The 20276-nt window shown below is 41.4% G+C and overlaps 1 protein-coding gene across 1 annotated transcript; it reads right to left on the minus strand.

Moving 5' to 3' along the window:
- Positions 1-2241: 2241 nt before the first annotated feature.
- LOC147426192 (pentatricopeptide repeat-containing protein At1g06140, mitochondrial-like) lies at positions 2242-3944 on the minus strand. Its single transcript, XM_086498185.1, has 5 exons — positions 3764-3944; positions 3446-3523; positions 2861-3005; positions 2698-2754; positions 2242-2617 (listed from the first exon to the last, which is right to left on the minus strand). The coding sequence occupies exons 1-5, from the start codon at positions 3942-3944 to the stop codon at positions 2242-2244; spliced, it is 837 nt and encodes a 278-aa protein (XP_086354311.1).
- Positions 3945-20276: the final 16332 nt, after the last annotated feature.

The raw sequence follows: 20276 nt of genomic DNA on the forward strand, positions 1-20276 counted from the left end.
ATAATTTGGCTTGAGAACCTTCTTGCCCAACTTTGAGCCAGTCATTTTTCATCTTGAACAGGCTTTGGATAAAGGGAACCTATCTTTTCCCGAGCCCTGATATGATGATTGAGATTGAGTATGTACTAGTGAGAAAAACATGTAGCTAAACTAAACCTAAGGAAATATTAAACAAACATGATTTTGATAGACTTGGTATAGGAGAGACAAGGATATATATAGTGTGGCATCAATTATTTAGAATTAAAGTAAAGATACACAAGGTGCATTCACTATTGTAGTACATTACATGCATTGGCTAGCAATTGTATGCAAAGACTTGTGTCTCTAATTAATATGTGCAGATGCTAATCGACATTGAGTGTAAAGTTTTGAACATGCATGTAAACGAAACTAAAGGAAGCTATGTGTAAAATTCTATAACAAGCAATTGGATAAAGCATCAATGAACTGCAATAAGAAATAAAGTGTTTTATTGACTTGTAATGATGCATAGGGATGTTTCGATTGTCCAAGTTGTAGGCCGATATTTGAGTGAAGCTACAAAAAAGCAATGTGAATAGTTAAACATTCGCCTTGCAATGAAGGATCAGATATTGAAAATGCATATGGTGCACGTCATGCAGAAGTGCCATACAAAAGTATGGTGGAGAGTTGGCACTGTGGTCTCTCCAAAAATTATAAGAAACGGAATCCGTGCCCTGCCCCGTAGCATTTATGTGTTGCGCCAAGCAAACCCATAGCCATGGGGAATTGAATACAAATAACGGACCTTGCAGTGTTGTTGAGTTGGAGTCGTGCTTGTTGAAATGTCCACTGTTGTGAATATATCTCGTCTCTGTCAGATAGAAAACACGCGTTAAGAACAACGTTGCATTAGTTCACATGAAAGAAGTGCGTAACATCCAATTGGTGAGCGCCGATAAATTTGACGACAAAAAGAATCCAATGGGTAGTAAACATGAAGCTCTAGGGATGACCTGGCAAAAAGAAAATACCCAAGTGGCACAAAACATCGTCATCTTTCAAACACAAAATTTAAAAATCGAGGTCTTCATAATCATATCAAAATGACGGATAATAAGATTCTAACAGTGTGATTAAAAGTGATCGTGTCAAAGTAAGAGTCAAGGGCACAAAGAAGACTTTAAGAGCATAAAAGTGATCCCGAGAGACCCTCCTAGGAGTTTATTAAAAAAGACTATAACTAGAAGAAGAATTAGAAATTTAACATCAAAGGTAATTATGCCATTGACCTCAAAGATCTATCCAATGAGTCGTGGAGGAGCTTGAACGAGTGGGAGAAAAATGGACCTTCAGGATCTACAAAAAACATGTCGTCAACTCAAAATGTAGGGATTGAGTAACTTTCCGATGACCCAAGAAGAAGAAACAATTTTTTTTGTTTATTATTATTTATTTTGATGCACTTTGCTTTTGATCTTTATGTCGTGCTAAACCACCCCAAAACACATTTTTTTAAAAAAGATGCCAAGACTAGCACAAAAGCCATGGGGAAAACTCCCATCACCAAGCGACCTCGGCATGAGCGAGCAACTGCAGCAGGTTGTTGCCCGACAATTGCCGTGAAAAATGAAGTTGCAATAAAATAGAGCACGTAGGACTACTGTAGAGCCAACCCGAATCTCGACTACCACGTCAATAGAATTAAACACAACAACTCAACTTCACACGCTTGCTCTCATGGAGGCTGGCACCTCCAAATTTGACTACTCTCCTCTGTCATTTCCCTCCTCACATTCAGCCACTAATGTAACCGTATCACCTCTCGGATGGCTTCATGGTTTGCAAATAAAGCATCCAAGAGATCTTCTCGGATGGAAGCGTAGCCTTGAAGACCAAACCCCCTGTGAAATTCAAGATGTAAGCATAGCCTTGAAGACCATATCATAGGTGATTTCATTTGGAGAGACTATCTCACTTTGCATCTACTGAAAACAGCCGAGAGCTTCTTGGTCATGCCCTGTTCCACATATATTGTAATCAGTGCATTCCAAGAGTTCACATCCTGCACAAGAAGCTCCTCAAGTAGTTTTTGTGCTTTTGAAGTACACCATATTTGGCAGACATGGCGAACAAGGCAATTTCTTTTTTCAGCAGGCTGAGGCAGTCCTTGACTAGTGATAACATCGTGAATTTTCCCATATCAGTGTCTTGCATAGTGTCACATGCCTTTGAGAAAAAAGCATAGGTGATTCCATCCGGAGAGATTTGCTCGCTTCAGACTTGCCGAAAACAACGCGGGGATTCCTGGCCCCACCACATTTGGCATACATGTCGACCAAGGTAGTGCCAAGCATAACATTTTTTTTTCAACAGCCTGTGACTAACAATATCGTCATGAGTTCTTTTGTCCATCTTAGCGTCTTCCAAATTGCCACATGCCTTCAAGATGTAAAGAGAGATGCACTTGCTTTGCATTAGATGAAAACAGCTCATAGCTTCCTGGCCTCGCTTGTGTTTAGCGTATCCTGCAATCAGTGCATTCTTAGACTTATCATTCCGTGAAGGCAGCTCCTCAAGAACCTTTTGTGCTTTTTGAAGCACACCGCATCTAGCATACATGTTGATCAAGGTAGTGCCCAGCACGCAGCCCCTGTCTCACAGCATATCAATGCCCATATTGGACTCCTTCATAGGGGCACATGCCTCCAAGATGCACGCATAGGTGATTACATTTGGGGAAATGCCCTTGTTTCGCATCCACTAAAAACAGCCAAGAGCTTCCTGGCCCTGTCCATGTCGGGAACATCTCTCAATCAATGCGTTCCAAGAGACAATGTTTTGGACAGGAAGCTTGTCAAGAACTTTATTGAGCTTTCCAAATTATTTGGCATACATGTCAACCAAGGCATTTCCAAGCACGACGTCTTTTTTTAACAGCCCTTGCCATAAAATATCATGTTGAATTCCTTTTCCCATATCAACATCTTGTGTAATGCCACATGTCTTTAGATGTGGGCTTTGACCATTTCGCACATGCCCTTCAATGTTTGAATTGATCATCCACATGAAGTTGTGATGTTTAATCCATGTCTACTGATTGAAGAAATTGATTTAGGGAGATCGACATAGGTTACATAATATCTAGCAAAAACAGGGTACGCAACATGTCAATCAAGGCAATGCCAAGCACACAGCCCCTGTGAAATTCAAGATGTAACCATAGACTAGAAGGAAAAAGCATAGATGATTCCATTCAGAGAGACAGTCTCACTTTGCATCTACCGAAAACAGCCCAGAGCTTCCTAATCAAGCCCTGTTCCACATATCTTGTAATCAGCGTGTTCCAAGAGTTCACATCTGGACAAGAAGCTTTTCAAGTAATTATTTTTCTTTCTGAAGTACACCGTATTTGGCATACATGGCGACCAAGGAAATGCCAAGCTCAACTTCTTTTTTTAGCAGCCTTGACTAGCAATACCGTCGTGAATTTTCTTGCCAATATCAGCGTCTTGCATAGTGTCACATACCTTCGAGTCGAAAGCATAGGTGATTGCATCTGGAGAGATTCGGTCACTTCAGATTTGCTAAAAACAGCCCAAGGATTCTCGGATCTACCACATTTGGCATACATGTCAACCAAGACAGTGCCAAGCGTAACATTTTTTTTTTCAACAGCCTTGACTAACAATATCGGCATGAGTTCTTTTGTCCATCTTAGTGTCTTCCAAATTGCCACATGCCTTCAAGATGTAAAGAGAGATGCACTTGCTTTGCATTAGCTGAAAACAACCCATACCTTCCTGGCCCTGCTCCTGTTTAGCAAATCCCGCAATTAGTGCATTCTTAGACTTATCATTCCGTGAAGGTAGCTCCTCAAGAACCTTTTGTGCTTTTCGAAGCACATCGCATCTGACATACATGTCGATCAAGGTAGTGCCAAGCATGCAAGCCTGTCTCACAGTATCAACATTACCCATATTAGATTCCTGCGTAGGGCCGTGCCTCCAAGATGCAAGCATAGGTGATTACATCTAGGAAAATGCCCTCGTTTCGCATCCGCTAAAAACAGCCCAGAGCTTCCTGGCCCTGTCCTTGTTGGGAACATGCTCCTTTGAAGCCCACATCTCTCTCTCTCTCTCTCTCTCTCTCTCTCTCTCTCTCTCTCTCTCTCTCTCTCTCTGTGTGTGTGTGTGTTCGGTTCGAGCTTCCTCATATCGCCTGGCTGCCTGGCAAAATTTCTAGCATGGGACCTGCACGTAGACGAATGTCAATCAAGGCATAGTTTAGGAGAAGTGGAGGGGCTCTGTTGTGCGTGCAGGGAGTTGGGGGAGAAAAAAGCAATTACGAGTGCGCGGTCAAGAAAAGACAAAAAAACCTCCTTGGGAGCTGCTTGCCCTGCGATTCGGGTTAAAGCTAATGGCTGAGATCATTGCAAGCGGCCTCTTTTTGGCTCAAGAATTTGGAAAACCATCTTAGGCTCACCAAGTAAAGACCGATATGGGTTGCTAATTGAGCAACGTGTGCATAGCAGTGTCTAAAGCTACACCATCATTTGTAAATGTCCTTATTGAAATTCTAGCCGATTTTCAATATATTTTCTCTCTATCCATCTCTACAACATCATCTTCTATTGTATTGTTGGGTATGTGTGTGTGTTCTCCTCAAAATGTGTATCGAGTAAAGAGGGATTGTGTGCGTATGAGGGAGGCAAAGGGTAATTTGTATGATTCTATGTGTTTGGAAGCTTGGCTAAATTTATGCATGTGAGGATATCTTTGTGAGGGTATAGTGCGTACAAGGTGGATGCCAACTAGTTGGAGAATTCATGCATGCCAAAGTTTTCGAAAGCATACACATAGAGTTGCATATATGTTGTATAAGGTGCTCTAAAGCGTTAAGGGTCAAAGCCATGATGATTTTCCATATGATTGGACGTGTGAAATGTGGGTTAGTTGGGTACGAGCACGGGCACGAGCACTAGAAGCTTACACATAGAGTTGCATATCTATTGTATAAGGTGCTCTAAAGGGTTAAGGGTCAAAGCCATGATGATTTTTCATATGATTAGACGTGTGAAATCTAGGTTAGTTGGGTACGAGCACAGGCACGGGCACTAGTAGCTTGCAGATTGGGTACCTGGGTATGTGTTAAATAGGGGATAGGGGTGTTGTGGAATCAATGGGCAATAGAGAGGTATTCACTATGTGTGTTGGGTGTGTTCCAATTTTTTCCTTTCCAACGTACATATGACATGAATGTGTGTATATATGTATGTATGTAGGCACCCAATGATTGAATGCTTTCTTTTGGGTATTTTCCCTTATTAATCAGAGCGTCGCACTAGAGATCCACTTATGTACAAATTATAGAGGTATACCCTTGGGTTTTACCATGATATTTAAGATTACGATGATATTTAAAGAGATGTCACTAAACTATTGGCACTACTAGCCCCTACTTAGGCTTAATAGTATAGTTTAATAGTAGTGTCAGTGTGTATACATGTATGATATGAGAGACAGAGTGTGTATACACCTAATCTATCTCTCTCTATGCCCTTTCTATCTACCCTGATCTACCTCCCTCTCTACACCCTCCCTCTCTACCTTGAGGAGAGATATAGAGGTGTGTAGATTAGGTGGAGATTAGATTTACAGAGAGAGGTAGATAGATGGATCTACCTCTCTCTCTCTCTATGCCCTCTCAAGATCTACCTTGATCAACCTCCCTCTTTGTGCCCTCTCCTCTACCTTAGGTAGAGAGATAGAGGTGACCAGATTAGATAGAGATTAGGTGTAGAGAAAGAGATATATAGATGATTAAAAATCTATCTACCTCTCTCTCTCTATGCCTTATTTATAACTACCTCTATTTACCTCTTCTCTCTATGCTCTCTCTCTCTCTCTCTCTCTCTCTCTCTCTCTCTCTCTCTCTCTCTCTCTAGCTACATCCTCTTTGGCTTCGGATTAGATATAGATTAAGTGTAAAGGATAGAGATCTACCTCTTAATCTACCTTAGGGAGAGATATAAAGAAATGTATACTATGTAGAGACTAGATGTAAAGAGAGTAGATAGAGATATTAGATATAAAGGGTAGTCTAGACGTAAAGGCATGTAAATTAAGTAGAAAGAGGATATATATATATAGAGAGAGAGGTAGACAGAGAGATTAGAAGTGAATCTATCTATCACTACATCATCTCTATCTACCTACCCTCTCTATATAGAGAGTACAGATTAGGTGTAGAGGATGTGGCGAGATACAGGTGTGTAAATTAGGTAGAGATTGAGAGTAGAGAGAGGGAGGCATCTCTCTCTATACACCCTCTCTATATAAAGGGTAGAGGTTAGGTGTAGGGTAGAGTTCATGTTAGATAGATAGGGTAGAGAGATGCAGAGGGTAGAGATTAGGTATAGAGAGAATAGGTTCATACTTACTTGTAAACTAATCTCTTATAGATATCGGACAAGAGACCACCTACTTGGAGCAGTCCCCATCTTCTTTCTTTGGTTGGTTCATATCGCAGTTGGGTGCCTCACCATGATGGACCTCGCCTCTAGTGGATCCAGCTCTTGAGTCAGTAAGTTAAAGCAATAAATTTAGGTTTATCTTTAGTTAGTTAAATTCGAGCTTGAGTGTAGGTATCTTTATCTATGTCGATGCAACCATGGCCCTCTTATGGTTTTGGTGGTGAGCACTCTCTTTGCAGAGGAGTAACTATATTTGACGTAGGGTTCTTTTGTTCGCTACGCTCCACAACAACTATCAGCTTATGGTATTTTGCAGAAGATCACATTGTGGAAGAGTCAGGGAGGGACTCCATATATCTAGAGCACCACACCAACAATGTCACCTTCCTCAACTATGCCTTCTAACCAACCGACCCCACTTCCAACTCAAGGACCCATGCCATTCCATTCTAATCCCACTTTGTCCAAGCCTTGTGGATAGTCTAAGAATGGTCACGGAACATCTTCTAGAAGTGCACATAGGCGTTCCTCTCAAGGTAGCGAGCAGGGATTTCATTAACGTAATCACGATCGGGTGATTACGTAAATAACTCTAGTATTTACACAAAAAAATCACGTGATCACGTTAATTGTTAACGTGACTTTGATTTTGACCTGCAAAAATCTATAGAGCCGGTTAGTCCTCCGGGTTTTTAAATTTTTCCTGCGGGCCCCGCCGGCCATCTTAATTTCCCCGGCGGGCCTGCTGGGTATATGCAGTAGCTCGACGGGCTGGCCGGGAAAATGAAAAAGCCCGGCGGGCGTAATTATATATAGTAAATAGTGTGCTAACCCCGGTCTTTTAGCTAGGCAAATCCTTGGGGAGTGTATCCGAGTGCCGGGTATTGTCATCTCCTTGTGAATTGACCTAAGGTTACAAAGTCACAAGTCCTTTTTTGGGCCGGATGTGATTCTTAATTCGGTAACCACTTCTAAAAAAAATTAATTCGTTTACCGACATAAAGGTACGAAACCAAAACAATTGAAAACTTGGGGAATCATGCTCATTGCGAAGAAGCCATTAGTCCAAATGAGGGTCGTAATTGGTTTTAGAAGATGCGCATATGTAAATGATGAGTCAATAGTCAAGGGTGGGATGTTCTCTACTAGTGTAATGGGCATATAAAGATCCTTGAAGTCTTATATTTGAGTTGATTTACAATATAAGAGCTATAATCCTTGATTGGGTTAAAATAGCTTTCATATATATTGAATTGGTTGCATGGGTGGGCTACAATCCTTCACTGGGTACAAGTAGTCCCCAATTGGGTGATTATATTGAAGATTTATTTGTGTTAGTTCATGCATTGGTTTATACAGAGAGTGCATTATTTATTACGATAGATTATTAGTACATGAAATGATCAATTATATATTTTATTGCTTTCGTTTGTTTTTTGTAGCAAATGAAATTAGATGTGTCTTATTGTTTGCAAATCAAAGTGGACATATAAATAATCATTATAATAATAATTGCATATATAGAGATTCATAGCATTGTTATGGTTATTATGCCATGTATAGATTACATTGCAATGTGTATGGTTGCTCACAATATAGGTGATCAATATGTGGATTGACTAGCGTGCATTGAAAATCTCATATTGTGCATCCTAGTTACTTTCATATTGTGCATCCTAGTTACTTTCATATTGAATGGTTTTTAAATTAGAATATATATTAAAAATAAAAAAATTGTTTTCAGTTTGTAACATCTTGTTCTTTTCTCTTCAGTTTTAATTTAAAAGAAATGGAGCAAAATGTGGGCACAAATGGTACGAAGAAGCCAAAGAATAAAAAAGCTCCTAGCAAAGAGTGGGATTATGCTCACAACATATGCGGCCGATATATGGAGTGGTAGTGTAAATTTTGTCACACAACAAAATCTGGCGGTGCACCACGTATTAGGGATCATTTTCTAGGTAGCGCTAAAAACAATTGTAGAAAATGTGAAGATTCTCAGGCACCTGCAGTTGCAAAGCGTTTGAGAGAAGAGCTCGCCAAAAAGGGTGGCAAGAGACGACAGATATATAGCTTTGTGTCTTCAAATCAAAAGTTCCCAGAGCCAAATATTAACTCCGCAAATCCTGTAGTGACGCCAACTAACCTTGGAGAACAACCTGCACAAGGAGAGGAAATTCCAGGCAGTATTCCTTTTAAACGTCACAATGAAGGTGGACTTTGTCAAATGCATCAAAAATCATTACATCAAAGCTTTCGAGTGCAGTCTCTAGAAGAAGCACAAACAGCACTCGCCAAAGCAATATTCTTTACTGGAAGTATTTTGGTCATGGTAGACAGCAATCATTGGAAGGCTGCTTGGAAGAAAATCGGTGAGTTTGGTCCAGGATTTTTAGCTCTTTCTTATCACACGATAAGAATTTTTTTCTTGGACAAATGTTACATCGAAGTCCAAGAGCGTGTTGGCAAAATAATACTTGGAAATATTTTGCTTTCAAGATGTACGATTGTGAGTGATGGCTGGTCAAATGTTCAAAGAAGACCGTTGATCAATGCAATGCTGATTTGTCCAAGGGGAGAAACATTTATAAAGGCGATTGACAATTTGGTGCAATTAAAAGTGGTAAATACATTTCTGAGGTCTTGATTGACGTAATTAAAGAAATTGGTGCTGAACATGCATGTCGTTCAAGTTGTGATGGACAACGCAAAGAATTGTAAAAACTCCAGTAAACTAATAAAGAAGTGCTTTCCACACATTTTTGCCAATGGTTGTAATACGCACAGCTTTAACTTCCTGCTAAAAGATTGGTACACTAGCAAAGAAACCACATGGTTCGCCAAATAACTGATACAGTACATCAGGTTGTGAAATTTATCTTGAAACTACAGAGAGTGCTAGATTCGTATAGGATGCGCATGTCAGTGATGCTGAAAACTTCCTGCTGAAACTCGGTTCTGCACACACTTTTATACCTTGGAATCACTTCTCCGTAATAAATGTGATGTGATTGACACATTCAATTGTGCGGCCTTTGATGAATGGCAGCTTGAGCAGAAAGAAACAGTGAAAGATAAAATTACATGTCTACGTGGCAATGTAAACAAGGTTGCTTGGTGGAGGAGTGTAATGGATACATACTATGTAATGATGCCCGTTATATTCGCGATCCGCAATCTTGATCGAAGGGCGCCAAACTTGGGCAAAGTGTGGATGACATGGTGGTCAGTCCAACAGAGTTTTGAAAATCCTGAAGAGTTGAAAGAGTGTGTAGTAGATAAGGAGTGGCGATTACCATTCTTTGGCAAATACCGAAAAATTTTGGCTAAGTATTTTTATGCAAGGTGGAAGAGCGCTCATAGTCCACTCCATAGCGTGGCTTACATGCTCGATCCAGAGTATTGGAATTTAGATATGATGTCCCATTAGGAGATTTCAGAGGTCTTTTGGAGGGCCTTTTGGAAGAGAGAGGAAAAAAAGCTCCTCCAATGAGAGAAGAGCCTACGTTACGTAGAAAAATAGATTGATATTAGCAAAAATATAAAAGGTGTCCCTCTCCTCATTTAATAATCTAGTGGTCCTTGAAGACGATCACTCTCTTTCATTTAATGCGAGCACCTTTTTCAGAAGGTAGATGCGGTGCATTTTATACGGCTTACGTCATCACCAGAACTCAAAAAGTCACAAAACTATCAAGTGGTGGAAGATTTTGAAACTTTTGATACTGTCAATGCGTCCGGAACGCCCAAATATCCTAAAAATGAATGTCCAATTGCCTTGCTCCGACATCCAAAGAGGAAAAAAATGTCAAAAACCCCTAAAAGAACAGTTTTCTAATGGCGTGCGAGGGGGCATTCCAAAATTTTGGAATGCCTCCTCGCGCGCTGTTAGTAAAAAGCCCCTTTTTTCCTCTTTTTAGGGAGCTTTTTGAGAGGAAAATGTTAAAAAACCTCTAAAAAGGGGCTTTCTTGAAAGATAAGTGTCCAAAAACCACTAAAAGAAGCTTTGTACTAACGGCGCGCAGGGGGGCATTCTAAAGTTTTAGAATGCCTCCTCGCGTTTTTTGGGGGTTTTTGACATTTTTTGCCTCTCCGGATGTCGAAATGAGACAAGTAGACATTCGTTTTTAGAGTATTTTGGCATTCCGGACGCATTGGTGGTATCAAAAGCCTCAAAATCTATCACTATTTGATAGTTTGTGACTTTTCAAGTTCCAGTGATGACGTAAGCTGCATTGAATGCGCCGCACCTGCCTCCTGAAAAAGACGCTCGCATTAAATAAAAAAGTGACCGTTTTCAAGGACGATTGGGAATATAAATCTACTTTTTAGAGTGTCTGGTTGTTACTCACAAGGTGCAGGTGCATTTTAAAAAAAGTTTCTAGAGAGAGAAATACAATTTCTTACAAGGCCCTTCAAATGACCTTCGAAATTTTCTAATGAATACAGAGGTGGTAGGCGATTTCTATCACGTGGTCAACACGTTCTACTCCAACGTTTATTACCGAATTGATTGCATCAAAGAAATGAGTGCATTTAGATTTAAAGAAGAACCTTTTGCGAATGATTTTGTATAGGTAATGGCAAAACAACAACCTGCATGTAAGTGGTGGATGATGAATGGTGGAGAGCATTACTCTACCTTACGTCCTCTTGCAATGAAAGTACTCGCACAATGTGCAGCAAATTCAATTTCAGAGAGATATTGGAGTATGTATAAGTATGTTCACAACACAATTCACAACAGACTATTAGTAGACAGAGCACAGAAATTAGTGTATATGTATTGCAACGAAAAGATACTGAATCACATCGAAAGTGTTGGCTACGAGGAGGAAATGCCAACGTTGTTGTATGATTGTCAAAATGAAAATGAAGAAGATTTCAATGTTGGTGTATCTCAATGCACTGTAGACGAAATAGAAGAGAATTTGATAATAGATGTGGAGGTTGAATTACAAGGAGAACCACAACACTCATACTTAGAACTAGATAACAACTCAACTGATTCAATATAGCTTGAGAGTAGATTGAATAAATGTCAAAAACCATTGTAAACGACCTTGTATTCAAATGTGTTTTTAGTAATTACAATGCTTCATATTCTCGATAGTACATAGTTTGTCGCGATATTACATAGTTGGTCGATCTCAATTATGTTACCCTGAAGCAGCATCTTGCTCATCAAACAGGTTTCTAATTGTGCTAGGGGTATCTGGGCGTGCTTGCTTGAATTTATATCTGTTTTCCATGCCAAACATAATATATATTCCTTGTGGAATATCTTGTGAACATATTGCACATCGACTATTATTTTGCATCAAACGAATAAGACAAACTAAATGATAATAGTGACCACATGTCAATGTATAGTACCCACTCCATCCATCAAAATTCTTGTAGCAAACTGGACATTGGGAAGATGAGGATGCATCTGAAGCAGACGAGGGGACCAACTCCGGATGCAAGACAAGGTGGCTGATATGTGTCCCTTGTAGAGGTGTTGGATTCACTCGCTATGTTAGGGTTTGAATGTCCTAACTTAAGTGGTGAATGCTTTTCTCCATCCGGACTTGTGTGTCTGGGTGGCTATAGAAAGACGTGTTATTTCTACATCTTTCTCTACCAACTGTGTCATGTAAATATCCTTCTCTCTCTTTAATTGTAGGTCGGCATCTTCCACTATCAATGCCAGCTCATCTCGGATGAAAGTGACACAACTCTCCCTTAAATCATGAGTGGCAACAGTTGTCTCCTTTGACGAGAAGTCCACTGGTCGCTACTGCACAAAGTGAACATATAACATTTTGGCAAAATATAGCGCACAATCTGCATTGTGCAAGGGATGGCCATAAACCTCCAAATAAATCCTCTCAGCGTTATCTTTGATACCATCATGGGTGCACTTCGAAACCTTCCACCTTCCTTTCTTGATCTCTGCGTCCTCAAATGGCCATATTGTCTTGATCATGTCCTTTGTCACTTCTTTATTGATCTCTTTCCACTGCATATGGTTTGGATTTTCCCACTTTGAGAGTCGGCGAGTAGTACGCGTTGCTTGTTGTGCCGACATGCCGTGTGCCAAAGACTTCATGCGCTGAAATGCATTAACAGCCGCTTGTTGTTGATCATCGGGCAATGATTGGGTGCCAATATCTTGTTCTTGATCGGCCATTTTCTCTTAGAGCTACAGTCCACAGAGTGGAAAATATTTAATATCATTGGTAAATATATATTCTCACTCATTGGGACACTATGCGGAATCCACTAAAAACCACCACTTTAAATGCGATTAATTGAACCACAAGGAAAATTTGAAATATTGACAATTAAATGACAAATTTGAAATGATTAAAGATAATTGACTCAATTAGGTGAAGCACTTCAAGCCAGATAATACACTTCTATAAAAAAAAGAATACACTTGACGAGACATGTATATCATAGAAATGTTTAAATCGGATAAAATGATGGTGCAAGTTCAACAAGTGGATGTTGCACAGGGTTAGGGTCTGTCTTTAAATGTTATTTGAAAAATATCAACACGTCAGAAGCATTCCTTCTTTGGTCCCGCTCTTTTAACTTCATCCAACAATCTACTTTAATTCGAATAGCCCTCATAGCATCTTTGTCCGGGTGGTGAAAAACTTCGTCTGGAAAATAAAATTTTCTGGCTGCACTCCAAAAATCTGCCGGCATGTCGAACAGGTAGCCCAATGCATAAATGTGGATGTCTTTTATGTATGCATCTACGCACCGTGGATCGTATAGTTCGGGAGCAATCCACAGTCGCTTAGCCATCTCGGCGTTCCCTGCTCTCTGTGCATTCAAAACTGCTTCGTCCGACTGTGCGTTTGGAGACAAATAACTATTTTCTATGCGCTTAGCAGGTGTTCTCAGCATCATACCCCAATCAATGATATCGACGCGGGGTTTATTGGCGCGAGTAAAGTCCAACATTACGTTGAACGGGTGCAGGTCACTGTGCACTATACCGGCCGAGTGGGCAGCTGCAACGCTGTCGATTAAGCCATGACAAATTGTCGTCATATGCTCAACCACTGCTTTGATCCACACCGTTTCTATCTCGCTTACAGGGTTGTTTGCTACAGGCAATGACCTCCAACCGTGTTGTAGCCTGTGCATGTGTCGTTTGAACAATCCGTGAGCGAGCAGTAAGCGGCACATCATGTCACCTACGGTACCCCCATTGTAGTATGGGAATATTTTGATCCAAGGAGCTTCTGTAGTAAACCCAATGCACCTTACAATGGAGGGGTGAAACGTTTGCATTCCTTGCTCTGTCTGAAAGCTGTCAAATTTCCCCTCACTCCCTCCCTTGTAATATTTTCCCACATATCTAATGTGGCTGGAAAAAATGAGATGCCTTTGATAGTGTACAATGTGCACACACCGAAGGAGCCTGCTCCAATCCTCATATCTTCTACCAAGGCTTCGTGAGGGATGCCGACAAGATGAGCGCACTTTGCATTCAAAGCAGTGCGCATGATTGTGCCGGTGCCACTAACATCGGATCGGATCGACCTCCCAAAGCTACTTGCGCATCTTGGGCCATCTTCAATCTCTTGGGTAAAGCTTCTTGGTCCTACGCTTTCACACACTTCATCTTTACCTTCTGTTCTTCCCACAATTTATCCCATAGCTCTAATTTTGACATGTCGCAAGCAGGTGGGATATCTTCCTTTAAGTCTCTGCAACATACTTTCATATTGCCCAACACTGTCCTGACCTTGTGGTGGGGGTCAAATTATCGTATCGCAGCTGGACTCACACTACAAGAGGTTGTGTGCTCTTGTGACGCTATTAGCGACGGAAATACACTGGGTTTTTATAACCCCCGGCGTCGCTAAAACCGTCGCTAATAGCGTCGCTACGAGAGCGTCGCTATATGCGATGCTATAGGCGTCGCTATATAGCGACGCTCATAGTGACAGTCATAGCGACGGTTATACCGACGTTTACACAGAAGTCTATAGCGACGCTCATAGCGACGCTACAGAGCCATAAATAGCGACGGTTATAGCGATGCCTGAGAGAAATTTTTTTTGGTGACAGGGCATTGAATGTACTTGATTCACTTTTTAAAAAAAGTGCAAGGGTAGATAATAGACCCAAAATAGTCACCCACAAGACGCATTGTTTGCAAAATTGACAAGCGTAAAATTGACAACTGTACACATCATAGGCAAAATGAATTGATTGGCAAATGTAATAATGACAATTGCACAACATCATAGGCATAAAGAATTGATTGGCAAAATGAACTGCGGTGACAAATGTAATAATATACATGGTTCAAAAAGACGTATAAAATCCGTCTCATGATACATAAGTTATGAGAAACCCTAAACTAATGCTATCTAGCTACGGCAAAACTGACATCGTCTAGTCAGACGTCTCATCGCGTCCAAGCGGCGTATCTATCGAATTCTGCAAAAAAAGACAATAAGACAGCTTTCAGTAAGTATAAACATATAACGACATTTATAAAACAATACAAAAAATAGAAAAGAGTAAACCCTAATACTAACCACGCCACCGCGAGAACTGAGAATGTCCATCAGGGCGTTTAAGCCCTTCCTGCCTGCGTACTCGCGCTCGTACGGTGTGGGATCACGTCCTGTCATCGACCACTGTCAAAACATACACTACAAGAGGCTATTCATATTAGCGACGCTCACACAGCGACGCTCAAAAAAAAAAATCCCGGCGTCGCTATGAGCGTCGCTATAAGCGTCGCTATGAGCGTCGCAAATTTACAAAGAAATTTGCGACGCTCATAGCGACGCCGACTGGGCTAAAAAAATAACAGAGAGCGCCCAAAAACTCAGATCTCAGATCTGAGTTTTTCGGCGCCCTCAAGCAAGGAGCAGGTAACGCTCTCCCTCTCTCTCTCTCTCTCTCTCTTTCTTCTCCACACACACACACACACACACACACACACACACGAGGAGAGGAAGGAGAGCCAGGTATGCTCCTTCCCTCTCCTCACTCTCATGTTCCCTTCCCCTCTTTCTCTCCCCCTCTCTCTCTCTCTCTCAGACACACATAGTGTTTTTGAGAGAGAGAGAGAGAGAGAGAGAGAGAGAGAGTACAAACATAAACAAAAACGCACACACACATACATAAACAAAGAATGCACACACACATTGAGAGAGGAAAAGAGAGAGAGAGAGCATGCATAAACAAAAAACGCACACATTGAGAGAGGAAAAGAGAGAGAGAACATGCATAAACAAAAAACGCACACATTGAGAGAGGAAAAGAGAGAGAAAACATGCATAAACAAAAAAACGCACACACATTGAGAGAGAAAGAGAGCGAAACTAATTTAACATCGTAGGAAACTAATGAAAATTAAAAGACCTAAAGATCTAGCCGATGAGGAGTTGAACTCAAGACCTATTATTCAAGAGGGAAATGGCATAACCAATCTATCATACTTGGCATGGGTGATAGAAAGGTAATACCATTTATCTCTTTTTATTGGCACACACATCCACACACGCGCACACACACAAGAAGAAGAGAGTTATAACGTCGTAGGAAACTATCCTAAAAGACGTTAAAGATTAGGTTAGATGTAGACTTACGTTAAATTAGATTTAGGTTTATTTAAGTTAAATTAGATTAGATTTAGGTTTATTTTTAATTAGATTTACGTTTATTTACGCTAGATTTAGATTTACGTTATATTAGATTAGATTTAGGTCTCCATAGACTGCGATGCCTGCATGAAGCGGGTGAAGAAAGCCCTCAATGGAATATAGGGTATTGCTGCCTTCACTCATGGTGGGCTCCGTCGATCCAAAAGTACTGGTGAAATGTCTTCAGAAGATAGGGAAGAAGGTGGATCTTCAGGGCGGCAAGAGTCACTACATCCTCGACACAATGACCATCTAGACAACCTCTAGTCATTCAACAGCAACTTCAAAGTTAGTAACAAGAGCAAGAACGGTCTAAAGGGCCAATTGTTGTCGTCAGATGTGGATGGAGATGAGGCAGCGTCACCGCCGGAAGTTAACTCTCACATCTTTAGTGATGAGAATGCCAACTCTTTCCGAGTTATGTGAAAAATTATGTGTTAAATCAGTTTTAAGGTTCTTATAATCCCTGTTAGTTTAGTTCTTTGTTTTTAATATAACATAATTTACGTTAGATTTAGATTTATGTTATATTAGATTAGACTTAGGTTTATTTCGGTTTACCCACACTCACACACACACACACACAAGAAGAAGAGAGTTTTAACGTCGTAGGAAACTATCCCAAAAGACGTTAAAGATTAGGTTAGATGTAGACTTACGTTAAATTAGATTTAGGTTTATTTTTAGTTAGATTTAAGTTTATTTAGATTTACGCTTATTTACGTTAGATCGAGTCCACGCAAGTATTACTTACGGTTTAGGGTTTAGAGTTAGACGAACAATGAAAAGATCTACTGTGAAAAGATGTTAAGATGCTGTGAAGTGCTACAGCTAGAGAAGAGGCAAAGGGGTTTTGTCCACTACATGCAGTATCATGTAGACGTGGGTATGTAGATTTCTTGTACCCACAAATATAGGTATTGACCAATAAAGACGAGATTATAACCCGATGGTTCTGATCTCCGTGCACCTCTAGACCGAGGTGTGCGGGGATTGGACATGACTAGAGAATGTGAGGTAAAGAGAGAGAGAGAGAGAGAGAGAGAGAGAGAGAGAGAGAGAGATAAGACGAAGAATGCCAATAGAATATTAAATTTGTTGTCTAGGTTATAAGATTTTTATCCTCATTGAGTAATGACGAGGATGTGGGACCGTCCAACCGAAACACCTATCTCTCAACGAGGGTCTTATGTCCTTGTAATCAATGCAAGCATGCTGTGCGACGGACAAGACGTGTTTCTTTGCAGCACGTTCACGAATTTGGCGAGTTCGATCCATCTATTATAGATCGAGTTGTTGCCAATTATAACTCGTCGGACTCTGACGCTGGCCAACAAGCAGCAATCTTGCAATCCAATAGACGTGTTCGCAGGCGCTTTGGTCAAGCAGCATATGTGAGGCCACAAGATGTAGCCTCTGATAGCTCGGGGGATGATCATGCAGAGCACATTCCCAAAGAGGCAATGTTTGAGCCCGAGATTGATGAAATGATCGAGACGATCATGGATTCAGAAAGGCTTATCTATGATGATATGAAAAGTGAAGCCGATACGCCATTGTATAATGGAGCACGTATGTCTAGATTGAAAGCACTCCTGGTTCTTCTCAACATGCAGGCAAAGTTTGGATGGAGTGACACTAGCGTCACAACACTTTTCAGGTGATCTATTACAATTAGTTTACTTTAATAAAACTCTAAATGTATAATGATCTGATAGATTTTTACACGACTGTATCGTATTTTTATGTTGTGTAGATTGCTTAAAGAGCACATACTACCAGCTGACAATGTGACGCCAGATTCCTGAGATGAAGCAAGAAAGATTTTGCGAAACTTGGGGATGGATAACAATTCTATCCACGCTTGTCCTAATGACTGAATTCTTTTCAGAGGGGAATACATAGACATGGAGAAGTGTCCGAAATGTGATTCCGAAAGATATCGAGTAGATCTCCACGGGACAAAAATTCCACAAAAGGTTTTGCGACATTTTCCTCTGCTTCCTTGCATCAAGCATTTCTTCGAATGTAAGTCCATGGCCGCCCTAGCATCATGGCATGAGGAGAATAAATCTTCGGATGGTGTGCTACGAATTCCTGCAGATTGTGCAGCTTGGAAACATATAGATGGAACATGGTCGGATTTTGCCAGGGAAGCTCGAAATTTGCGCTTAGGCCTGGCTATGGATGGCGTAAATCCATTTGGTCAAAGATCAACATCTTACAGTGTATGGCCCGTTGTCATCGTCAACTACAACATTCCCCCGTGGTTGACTACGAAGAAGGGGCACCTATGGCTAAGCTTGATTGTGCTAGGGCGATATAAAGTGGGGAATATGGATGTGTATCTTCGTCCACTATTGGAAGAGCTACAACAATTGTGGATTGGCATAGAGGTGCTGGATATGAGCCGACACACAGGACGACGGAATGCTTTGATCAGAGGCATTCTAATGTGGACCATGCATGACTATCCCGGGCTAACAGAATGCTCAGGTGATCTATTGACACTCCTCACTCAGACACTGTAAATCTTGTTTTTTCCCATAGTTGATCTATTATCATGTGTATACATGCAGGGCTTCAAACAAGCGGATACAGAGCATGTGTCACATGTGGACCTAGACTAAATGCACGTAGGGCGCCCTCACTGAAGAAGCAAATCTACGAAGGTCATCAAGCGTATCTTCCAGAGAATCATGTGTTACGCGACGGCTTTTTGGGAAGAGAGCCACCAAGGATGTCTTCACAAGCATGGTTAGAGCAGAAGGAGATGTGCGATGAGAGATTGCCTCCAGCGATGAAGAGACTATCTCTATGGTACGAGTTACCATACTGGCCCCGACTCATGATCAATCACTTGCTCGATCCAATGCACATATTCAAGAATGTGGGTAATCTACTATGGGACCATCTGACCGGCAAGAAAGATACTTTGGGAGCCCGAGTTGACCTTAGAAATGTGGATCGTATGGAGCAATATTGGCCGCAAACAGCGTCTGATGGATCGATAAAACTCCCTAAAGCACCATGGATTTTCACAGGAGCCCAAGAACGCGCAGTAAAAGAGACCATTCGATCTTTGCGGACCCCCACTGGCGTAATGCACTCGCTCCGAACGTGTTTTACTAAAGAAGGAAAGCTTACCGGTTTGAAGTCACACGATTGGCATAAAATGTATCAGGTACGTTCATAGTGGACTTTAATATCATTGCATAAAATGTGGACTTTAATATCATTGCTGCACATACTTTACAGTTTATTTTACCGGTTGCCATTGAGGGATGTTTGTCTCTCGACATCCGTAACACAATCTACAAACTTGCAAAGCTGGTGCAATGGATCTCACAAAACTTATGTTGAGTTATGCGAGGATGAGAGAGAGATCTCTTAAAGCCACAAATATTGTATTTGAACAATTTTGCTCCGTGTTGTAAAAGCTCTGGCTCTCTAAGTACCTTCCATGGTGTATAACGCTCTTTTCTACTCGCGCTCACATCTTTTGATTGAAAATTCTGAGTTTTCGACTTGCCTCTTCTATCACTCAATTCATTGCGTCATTGTATTTATATGCGTCATTACATCATTGTATTTAATGGTCTTTGCGTCATTGTCTACTCTATTCATTCAATATTAAGTTTAAATATTCGTGTGTTTAATGCAAGTATGGATGATGAGGAGTTTCTTTCTTCTTTGTCACCGCAGCAGAGACAGTGGTACGTGGAGCGTTATCGCTCTGGCGCACCATCGCGCGTTCCTACTCCATCCGCATCTCCCTCTATTTCGGAGCATTCGGCGCGCTCCGAAGCTTCGGCGTCGACGAGATGAGCTTCACACTCGTCTAGACACCGGCGCTCTAGTGGTGGCGGTGGCAGTTGTTGCGGGGATTCCGCCGCCGATGCCTCCACACCGCCTCGTGTTCGACAAGGCTCTTTACCCTCCCCTTCTTTGCCCGCCCCCACACCAACCACAGCATCGCCATCTACGCCAAATTTTGCACAGCTGACTGTTCCTAGCAGCTACACACCTCTACCTACTCCACCAGGAGCCACCCCACTCGACACTCCTCGCTTCGGGGCCCAGAAGCCGGTGGAGACACCTGATGTCCGTATCCCCATCGACACGCCGCTAGAGACCCCTGCCGGGACACCCAGGCTCACGCGTCACCG

The sequence above is a fragment of the Adiantum capillus-veneris genome, chromosome 24 (assembly GCF_014529385.1).
Source record: "Adiantum capillus-veneris isolate H3 chromosome 24, ASM1452938v2, whole genome shotgun sequence".
Lineage (NCBI taxonomy): Eukaryota > Viridiplantae > Streptophyta > Polypodiopsida > Polypodiales > Pteridaceae > Adiantum > Adiantum capillus-veneris.

Coding starts and splice junctions, on each gene's coding strand:
- LOC147426192 (XM_086498185.1), bottom strand. CDS start 3,944: ATGGGTAATGTTGATACTGTGAGACAGGCTTGCATGCTTGGCACTACC. Junction 3,006..3,445: donor TGGCAAGAAAATTCACGACG/GTATTGCTAGTC, acceptor CAAACATTGAAG/GGCATGTGCGAAATGGTCAA. Junction 2,618..2,697: donor ACAAGGGCATTTCCCCAAAT/GTAATCACCTAT, acceptor GCTGTGAGACAG/GGGCTGCGTGCTGGGCACTA.